At 48.3% G+C, this 10,435-nt stretch overlaps 1 protein-coding gene across 1 annotated transcript; it reads left to right on the top strand.

Moving 5' to 3' along the window:
* Nucleotides 1–6,549: 6,549 nt before the first annotated feature.
* Nucleotides 6,550–8,142, top strand: LOC118727356 (histone H1t). The gene has a single exon (XM_036453131.2). The coding sequence runs from the start codon at nucleotides 7,386–7,388 to the stop codon at nucleotides 8,010–8,012; it is 627 nt and encodes a 208-aa protein (XP_036309024.1). The 5' UTR covers nucleotides 6,550–7,385; the 3' UTR covers nucleotides 8,013–8,142.
* The last annotated feature ends 2,293 nt before the right edge of the window (nucleotides 8,143–10,435 follow it).

The following is a 10,435-nucleotide window of genomic DNA, read 5'->3' on the forward strand; positions in this document are numbered from 1 at the left end:
CGCCTTCCAAAGATCGCTGTAGCCGGAAACTTGAAAAACTGCCTGACCCAGTTAGTAAAAGCGGGTCGTGCAGGTCTAACCACAGTCAGGCTGTGGGCTGGGAGGTGGGACCCGCTCTTAGGTACCTGTGATCTCTGTTCCTGGCCCAGACTTTGCCCAAATGCAGGGTGCGTTCTCAGCCCCTTGGTTTTAAATGGTGCTTTTTTTCTGTTAGAAACACGGAGCGTGTCCAGCTGTGGTGGTTCAGTGGACAGGGCGTCGTTCTATGGATCAAGAGGTCCTGGTTTGCAGCGCCAATATACCTGCAGGAGGCAGCCTCTGTGTCTCCCTGATATTTTTATCTTTTCCTCACCCTATCAAAAGTCAATGAAATAATATAAAAAGAAAACTACATTATAAGTACTTATGTTTACAGGAAATGTTGACGATCACAAAACTGGATTTTACAAAATAGGGATAAAATGCTGTGTAGTTTAGAAGGATCGTGTTTTTTCCCAAATTCTTGGCAGTAGGCGGGGCCTCGGTCTGGAAGCAGCTGTCTGGTCACGCCGCCTGGGAAGCGCGTCACTGGCCTCCTTAGGGCGGGAGCGCATGTGCAAGGCCCTGGCCAAGGCAAGGTCCATGACCCTCCCAGGTTAGAGGAGAAGGAAAATGTCATTGTAAACAGGACTAAAGAGGCAGGAAAGAGACGGTTTGTGATGCAGGGATAAAGCACATCTTGTTCCTGAGCCTTAACTTATTGTAAAGGCCGTGGCCCTAAAAACCAGGATTTCCTACCGAGCTAGGAGGGCATCAGAACTGACCCATTTTCTCAGCAGCGGCGCTCCTGAGGGGTCTCTGATCTGAACTGCATGTCTGCTTCGTTACCTGACAAGCATAACTCTGTGGTTCTGTTCTCACCTAAGTTTAAAAATTGTCCCAAGTTCACAGTTAGCTCCTCTGGCACGATTGAGAATATTTTATGTTTTTATGGGTCCGAACCAATTTTGAGCCAATTGTTTAACTCTGCAGGAAATTAATCTGTTCCAATGTCAATTTAAATGGTAAATGTCTTATCTAAAGACTAAAAAACATTTTAAAATAAACTAAAAAATCAGAATTCTGATGCTTTATATGTGTTAACTTTTTAGTTGTGACAGAAAAAAAAAACCTACTTAAACAGTGAGTTTGATTAGTGATCTTACTTAACAGGTTACAGATATTAAGAAATAACAAGTTAGCCGAAACCTGTGTGGCTCAATGGATAGAGCGTCGGCTTGGGGACTGAAAGGTCCCCGTTTGATTCCGGTCAAGGGCATGTACCTTGGTTGCCGGCACATCCTCAGTAGGGGATGTGCAAGAGGCAGCTGATCCATGACTCTCTCTCATTGATGTTTCTAACTTGCTATCTCTCTCCCTTCCTCTCTGTACAAAATCAATAAAATATATCTTTAAAAAAAGAAAGAACAGGTTAATAACAAAACCAAACTATTCCACTATTTGTAATAACTTAAATATTTAAATATATGGTATATAGCTTTCTAGAGGGAAAGTCACATTTCTAATCGAGGTAACCCTTTGGATCATCTCCCTGGCTTAATTTTGCTTTAAAAAGTGCCTCTATGAAAAAACAAACAAAAAAAGAAACAATAAAAAGAAAAACAACAACAAATGTTTCTATGCCTTTTTCTATTTTTGCCATGATGGGAAATGTTAGCACACTATTCTAGTGTATGCAAGGTAGAATTTATTTTCTAAAAAAGTCATTGAGTTTAGTAAGGTTCTTCCATTATGGGTTACTGGTTAGATAAGTTAATATGTCTTCACTTAAAAATTTACCATTGCAAATTAGACATTGAACCAAATTCACCTTTAGTAGATCATATCATTTAGAAAAAGGAAGTTGAGAGAAGGATTGAATGTGTCATAAGGATTCAGGGTGTCAGCTCAAATACCGAATTTGCAGTCTATACGTCTGTTGAAGAATTTAGATGAGCATTAAATTGAGTAACTGCAGGCCAAGCCTGTGGAAACCTGGACCGTTTCTGCACGACTCTTGTTTTCGCCAGTTTACCATGACCATAGGTTAATGGGTGAAAGCACATGTGCACACACATGGGAATGGGAAGTAGATGTGCTTGTTTTCACTTCAATGTGCAGAGGGGATCTGTCCCGACCACTTGGGGCCATGCCCCACGTTCACATGGGTAGCCTCCTCGTTCCTGTGACCACTCCCTCCTGGCGCAGCCACACTGTGTTCACATGACTGTGCTAATGTCAGAATCACCCCAACTAGGAAAGAATTTTTGTGAGTTTATTTGCGCCACACTGTCAGCAATTTCTGGGGAAGCAGGATCTCAATGTATTGGGACAGTGGCGGGTTTCCACCTTGTTTTGTACATTAAATCAAAGGAGGGGGCGTGAGTGGGTCATGTGAAAGCCACTGGTGATGACTAGGGAGGCGGGAGACAGCAAGGGGGGGGGGTGAGAACCCCTTTCACGTCCCACGTGGTTCAGGGTTCTGGAAAAGTGCGCACACAAATGAAAAGAGACTAGAAAAGTATTAATTTGGGAGTATTGGGGGCCAGGAGAGAGCCCACCTCTAGTGGGAGGATTACACCCAGCTCTGGCCTAGCTATTTATTGAGGCTCTGGGATACACCCATAGCCCTTGGGCAGGAAACTCCAATGACAGAAATTTACATAAGACAACAGAGTTGGAGGCTGCTTGGGCTGACAGTGTTTCAACTAAATAATGAGTGACTAGAGCAATTAAGGTTGTGGACTAGTCTTCTGGTTTCCTGTCTAGGGCTCTCCATTAGTGAGACAATGATCGATTTCCCCTCAGGGGAACCCCTGGGATTGGATAGAAAGTGAAATGATGGCCAGGTGCTGATTTACACAGGTGGGTGCAGGTAGTTAACAGTCAGCAATTAACGTGATAACAGTGACAATGAGGGAATCTGTGGTCTCCCCCCTGGGCCCCAGGTTGAGCCCTGAGGGGTCAGGAAAAGGGAAGTTACTAGTTCCCCTGAATCTTCCTAAGGCGTGTTATCTTAGATAAAAAAAGACAGCAGGCTCAGTAGAAGAGGAAGTTGTTCTTCTTCAGGGAGGACACCGGCCTGGGACGTGACTACCCACTTAGACTGCTTTTAATTAAAGTTTTCTAATGTCAGAAAGGCCCCACACAGGCCTTCCCGGAGGTGGGCAGGTCAGCATGTGGCCCTTCCTTTGTCACAGTACGAATGTGTATTTGTTAATATAGCGAACTCAGTGTCTTATGTGTTGTCTTGTTTATGCTGGTAAGGTAAATATACTTTGGAACTGAACTCATCACTATATGAATTCACTGCTGTATTCTAAGTTTTATTCTGGAACTGGATGACGGAAAAACACAAAACACTAACAGGAAGAGCGAAACTAGCGAACTCAGGCGACTTTCAACATACTGTGCCTTTGTCGAGCTTTTTAAAAAAATATATTTTATTGGTTTTTATAGAGAGGAAGGGAGTGGAATAGAGAGTCAGAAACATCAATGAGAGAGAAACATTGGTCAGCGGCCTCCTGCACACCTCCTACTGGGGATGTGCCCACAACCAAGGTACACGCCCTTGGCCAGAATCTAACCTGGGACGCTTCCGTCCCCAGGCCAGTGCTCTATCCACTGAGCCACACCGGTTAGGGCTTGTCGAGCTTTAAGTGAATTGAATGGAACTAATTTCTGGAACTGATTCTTCTCGTTGAGAAAAGCCAGTTACATATTTGGAGACAATAGGGAGTTCAAACCTTTCTTATTTGTGATCGCCCTCGGAGCTTTCATGCCCTCCTACTCTACCAGATGGCTGACTGCGCAGACTGAAATCCCCATGGGCACGCCCCTTATGACACCAAGTGGGGGACGGGGCTGAGACACTGATGCCAGACACTGATGACACTGATGACAACTGGGCTGAGCCCCAAGGCTGGTTACCCAGAGGCCGGCAGCTGCCCCCGACCCTCCCCAGAAGTTGGAGAGTTTCTAGAAAAGCACTAATTGTTTCCTTTGGCACTTCCTGGGTCCTGTAAGAACAGATGGCTCCTCTTAAGCTCTTTTCTACAGAAAACAATGTTTGTTCCTAGACAGTCTGCAGATCCCCCCCCCTTTTTTTTTTTTTTTAAATATCTCCCCTCTTTCTATTTTATAAATTGTCTTTTAAAAATTATTATTTTTAATCCTCACCTGAGGATATTTTTCCATTGATTTTTTTTTTTTTTTAGAGAGAGGAAAAGACAGAGAAACATCGATGAAAGAAACACATTGATTGGTTGCCCTGCACACACCCTGACCTGGGCCCGGGCTGGGGAGGAACCTGCAGCTGAGGTACGTGCCCGTGACCTGCATCGAACCCCAGACCCTTTTGGTCCACAGGCGGATGCAGGGGGCTGTAAAATATCCTTTTGATGTTGTTGGATGAAACCAATCTAATTGCTTTCACACTGTGTCTGCAGGACAGGATGTCTTAACAATTAGCTAAATGTCTGAGTTACTATGACAACCGCAGCACTCTGAGCCTGGGGGGTGGTAACCATTACCAGCTCTAGGAGCTGGGGTGAGGGTGAAACGAGATGGCAGATGTGAGACACAGACCGGAAACAGATGGTGCTAGAGCAGTGGCTGCAAACATTGCTCCTCCCTGAGGAAGTGCAGGCTCTGGGATGGGCCAGAACCTGCTTTTAGGATTTTCCAAATACCTGACCCATATGGTGACCGGGCCTTGCCCAGCGCACTGCCCGTGATCTCATTCCTCTCTCTCTCTCTCTCTCTCTCTCTCTCTCTCTCTCTCTCCCTTCGTCTTTTTCTTTGTTTGTTATTTTTGCTGCTTCTTTTTTCTTTTTTTTCCTCTCTCCTGTTCTGTAGCCTGATTTGCCCACACCCTGCTTTTCCCAGGCTCCTGTCTCCCACGTAGGCTGGACTCCGTTAGATTCCCCTTCTCCCTCCTTCCCGCCTTGACAACTCCTCCTCACCCTGCAGACATCTGCCTGGCCTGGGCCTTCCCGGGAGGGCTCTGTGACCAGCTGCTCCTGTGGCTCTGGGTGACTGCCAGTTCCCACCTGATTGTCTGGTTGTCACTCCATAGGGTCTGAGCTCCCCCACCCGCAGTGGCTCAGAGGTTGGGTGCTGACCTATGAACAAGGAGGTGGTGGACTGAACGATCCTGAGTTCAGTTTCAGTCAAGGGCACATTCCTAGGTTGTGGGCTTGATCCCCAATAGGGGGCATGTAGGATTCTCTTATCATTGATGTTTCCTTTAAAAAAGATATTTTATGGGTTTTTTATAGAGAGGAAGGGGAAGGGATAGAATTAGAAACATTGATGAGAGAGAAACATTGATCAGCTGACTCCTGCACACCCCCTACTGGGGATGTGCCCACACCCAACGTACATGCCCTTGATCGGAATTAAACCCGGGACCTTCCAGTCTGCAGGCCGGCGCTCTATCCACTAAGCCAACTGGCCAGGGTTATCATTGGTGTTTCTATCTCCCTCTCTCTGCCTCTCTGAAATCAATAAAAAAAAAATTTTTTTTTTAAATAGGTTAAAAAAAAAGTTTAAATGTAAGTACTAACTAGATCAGTGGTCTGCAAACTCAATAGTCAGTAGAGCCAAATATCAACAGTACAATGATTAAAATTTCTTTTGAGAGCCAAATTTTTTAAACTTCTTCTAATACCACTTCTTCAAAATAGCTTCACCCAGGCTGTGGTATTTTTGTGGAAGAGCCACACTCAAGGGGCCAAAGAAGCCCATGTGGCTCGTCAGCAGCAGTTTGCCAACCACTGGACTAGATCATATTCGTCCTTCCTCTAATAGTGTACGTAGACTCAGATGCTAGGGGTTGTGTGTTAACTCCCAACAGCTGTGTCCCCTGGGAAATGCTACCTCTCCTAGCCCTCCTCTCCTCATCCCCCAAATCAGAGAGAATAATGGGAGGTTGTCGCAGATTAAATGCACTGGTAGATGGACAAAGTGCCTAGAACAGTGCCCGGCAAAGAACAAACCCCAATGAATGCTGCCCATCACCACTACGATGGCCATTCTCAGGTTCAGTACAATATCAGGTATCTGATGAGATACAGAAGCGAATTAACCAATCTCTCCATTTTCACAGGAGGAGCAAACGGGCTTTAGGCACGTCTTTCCCCGTCACTGGTCACTGCTCGACACTGACATCTCACTAACCAATGAAAATGAGAGATACTGGAAATAAAGGCATATTTCTAACAATTGTGGAAGGGTAATTAAGAACCTGGTAAAACATCCTTTTCTTTCCTCTGAGTATGAACATATTAAATGTGCATTGCAGAAATTTGGTTGGGGAGGGGGATAAAGAGGGATGGGTGGGGTGGGGATTTGAACGAATGAAGCCAGAAGCAACTCTCAGTTGAGGATACCAGCCATGAAGGTGACCTGATTTACTTAGTTTTAATGTGTTTTTATTGATTTCAGAGAGGGAGGGAGAGAGAGAGAGAGAGAAACATCAATGATGAGAGAGAATCATGAATCGGCTGCCTCCTGCATGCCCCCTAGCCAGGATCAAGTCCACAACCTGGGCATGTGCCCCGATGGGGAATCGAACCACAACCTCCTGGTTCACAAGTCGACGCTCAATCCCTGAGCCACCAGCCCGGCTGGGAGACCTGGTTTGGGCCAGGCAGACACCATGTGTGAGACCAGTGCTACTTGCTCAATCCTCGAGGCTCTGTGATTGTGCTGTGGGGACCCAGGGCTGGTTTTAGTCAGAAGCAACCTACACACCTTGCAGATTATGGCTGACCAGATTGTGTTTGCCCAAACAAAGGCAGACCCTGCAGTTTTTAGACAATTCTTGAAGCACCCAGTTCTGCAGCCAGTGAGGCCTCTAGGAGATCTGTGTTAGTTCCCTCATATACATACACAGTTGTCCATGAAATTTGGGGCAGGACTAACGTCTTTTCTCCACGCAACCGTTTGGAAGGTCACTGAGAAGAGCTGGGATAAGTCTCCTGCTAAAAAGCAATGTTGTATTTACAAGCGAAAGAGGAAATCCGGTGCTTCTCCTTGAATTTGCTGAGGGTCGAGGGGTTTCTGGAATCGTTTGGGCATCTTGGGCCATTGTTCACGAAAAGGTTGGAAGGTGTGTGAAGTCCAGATCTCCAAGCTTCCTCCCGCAGGGAAAGGGGGCCCTTCTGTGCCTACGATTTTTGTGGGCTTCAAGTTTTGGGGGGGAAACAAACACAAACGCTCCTCCCCGCGACGGGCGGGGCGAGGCCGAGGCGACGCACCAATCAGAGCACGCCCTGCCCTATATAAGGCGTGAGGGCGGGCCTTCCCTCTCACCGCGCTTGACCCGCCTCCCTGGCTCTCACCTGCGGCCCTTCTGCCCTGGGATGTCCGAGACGGCCCCTGTGGACCCGGCTGAGCCCTGCCCAGCTTTCATGGCGAAGCCGAACATCAAGAAGCGCGGGAGGAAGCAGGTGGTGGGCCTGGCGGGCGTGAACCGCAAGACTCCGAGCCCGTCGGTGTCCAAGGTGATCACGGAGGCCCTGTCGCTGTCCCAGGAGCGGGCGGGCATGTCGCTGGCCGCGCTCAAGAAGGTGCTGGCGGCCGCGGGCTACGACGTGGACAAGAACAACAGCCGCATCAAGCTGGTGCTCAAGAGCCTGGTGAGCAAGGGCACCCTGGTGCAGACCAAGGGCACCGGCGCCTCGGGCTCCTTCCGGCTCAGCAAGAAGGCGCCGGAGCTGGTCAAGGTCAAGAAGGCCGCCTCCGCCAAGAGCAAGAAGCTGGTCTTGTCCAGGGAGTCCAAGTCCCCCAAGGGCTCCAGCGCCAACAAGCGAGCTCCGAAGCCGAGGGCGTCGGCGTCTCCGAAGGCCGCCCGAGGCGTCAGGAAGGCGGCCGGGCCCAAAGGCAGGCCCCCGCGCAAGAGCCCGGCCAAGGCCGATAGGCCCACGGCCGGGAGGCCCAAGGGCTCCCAGCAGAAGGCCAAGCCCAGGAAGGCAGCCTCTAAGAAGTAAAAGGCCGGTCTTCAAAAAGCAGTGAAGGCACAAAGGAAACCCAAAGGCTCTTTTAAGAGCCACCCAAGTCGTAGGAAAATGGCGTAGCACTGGGGGCTGCTGGGAGCTCGGGGCGTCCAGGCCAACCTCTTTGCAAACTTGTTGTTTGGTTAGACGTGGTCGGGCTGACCAGGATCCGCATGTGCGCAGGTCTACCTGTTGCCCGGTCCCATGATGCCAGGTTGGACTCGGCTACAATACCTCCTACACCTTCTGTAAGCTTATACTTCACCGGAAATGCCGGTGTCCTGTAGAGAGGAGCGGAGAGCCGCTCACAGTCCTAGCACACCTTAATTTATCTTTTAACAAGTGCACATGGCATTTTACACCTTTATGTGGTGTCATCCTAATGAGTTTTTGATTGCTGGGAGGGAAAGAAGCATCAAGGAGGATAATCTGCCTCCTGCTCACCCCACTCGGGGAATCAAACCCACGACCCCAGGTATGTGCCCTGACCACCTCGTTCATAGGTTGATGTTCAACCACTGAGCCACACCAGCTGGGCAAAAAGGTTAAGTCTGGTGTCCACGGGCATTGTAGGGGGCATACACCCACCCCTGTGTATGAATTTGGATTATACGTATATATTTTATATTTTTAGTGTTAAACTGGTTGTATGAGTGGTTAGCCAGTAAAAGTCACAAATATTTACAGTTGTCACAAGAACATTGGAATGCTATAGATCCTTATTTCCATAGTATATAGTTACTATGTCGTCACATTTTTTAATAGTTGGCTTGATACTCTGGTTGTTCTGTTTAATACCAGTGTGATTCCATGTGTTTTATGTAAGAAGAGTGTTTACGTGGTGCCCCACAGGCAGAAAAATGCTGACACTAGTCTTAGGGAAATGTTGGAGGCTGCCCAGTTGTTAGGGTCTGAACCAAACGTTTGTAAACAAAAACTGCTTGTATTGGAAAACGCTCCAACTCAATGCATGTTTCTCCTTTTAAAATTAGCCTGTTTTCACTTCATTTGTGATTTGGCATTCTTATTGAAAATAATCTAAATATGAAGTTCCTACTGTTAACCCTATTTGGGGCCTTGGTATTTTAGTGCAAAAGGATGTACTGCATCCTTCCAATTCGAGCATCTTCTCAAGGTGGCTCACTAACAACTCGCCTTTCAGAACTCATTTGTATGACGGGGGGCTCCGAGGAAAGAGTTTAAATCTTCCAGAAAACGTGACACCATGGCTTCAGTCTGTGCAGAATCAGCCCCGAGTCCAGGCCTCGCTTGCATACGATGCCCCGTTTCCTTGGAGGCTGGCCATGTTCTGCGCTGGAAATGGGCGGTTACCTGACAAGCGGTGGACTGACCTCGGACCCGCAGACCTCACATCGCCGAGGGAAAAGGACCAACAACTGGCCTCCCGCCCCGCAGCCACCGGTCCCTGAGCATCACTCGGATCACGTCGTCCATACCCCGTTCCATACTCGGTGCGCACCTGTGCTCCTCCGGCCCGTTAGCGCCTGGCTCACAGCGAGTTAGAAACAGCCCGAGCGTGTGGCTCAGTGGTTGAGCGTCAACCTGTGAACCAGGTAGTCATATTTCAATTCCAGGTCAGGGCACATGCCTGGGTTGCAGGCTCCATCCCCAGCAGGGGGCGTGCAGGAGGCAGCCCATCCATGATTCTCACCATTGATGTTTCTCTCTCTCCCTTCTCTGAAAACAATAAAACATCAGAAAATCCACCAAGGTTTACCCTCCCGTTCTGGGAACAGCCATGAACCCCTTCCTTTAGCCACAGGAAAATGGCTGTCATCCCAGACCCGAAATTTAACCTGGGAGCTTGTCCCAAGAGGATCATTGACAACCGTGTGGATCAGGCCAGAGGAGTGAGCGTTTCTGAACGACCAGCAGCCCATCGTGAGATGTTCCTGGAAATCTTCAAAAGGCCTTTGCTTTTGTAACAGAAAGCAAGTCTGTGGGTTCAACCCGAGGACAGACATAAAACTTTTTATAACCATATTGTTAATAGTTGATCCCTAACAACAACAAAAAACTTCCACCGTTTATAGCTGGCACATTTAAAATGGAAAATGAAAAAATAAAAGTAAAAATAAATGATAAAATGGAAAATGAAAAAAGGGAAAGCAGCTGGGAGTCCTGGGGGCGGGGTGGGGGAGGCGCCCCAGAGCTGTTGCCACAGGAAGGGCGGGCCTACGGGCGGAGGGAGTTAGAGACGGAGTTCCAGCCCCGACCCCGAGTCAAAGGAAAATTTGCAAACAGCTGGGCCTCGGGTTTAGGGCGGGGCCCAGCCTGACCAGGAAGGTGGTTACATTTGCACCCCAATCCCGGAAAAATGGGGCTTCCAGAGTGCGAAGAGGCTTCCCCTTCCCGACGTCGCTGGGGCAAGGTTAGGCAGAACACCCGGCCTTTCT

Source organism: Pipistrellus kuhlii, unplaced genomic scaffold (assembly GCF_014108245.1).
Source record: "Pipistrellus kuhlii isolate mPipKuh1 unplaced genomic scaffold, mPipKuh1.p scaffold_m20_p_24, whole genome shotgun sequence".
NCBI lineage: Eukaryota > Metazoa > Chordata > Mammalia > Chiroptera > Vespertilionidae > Pipistrellus > Pipistrellus kuhlii.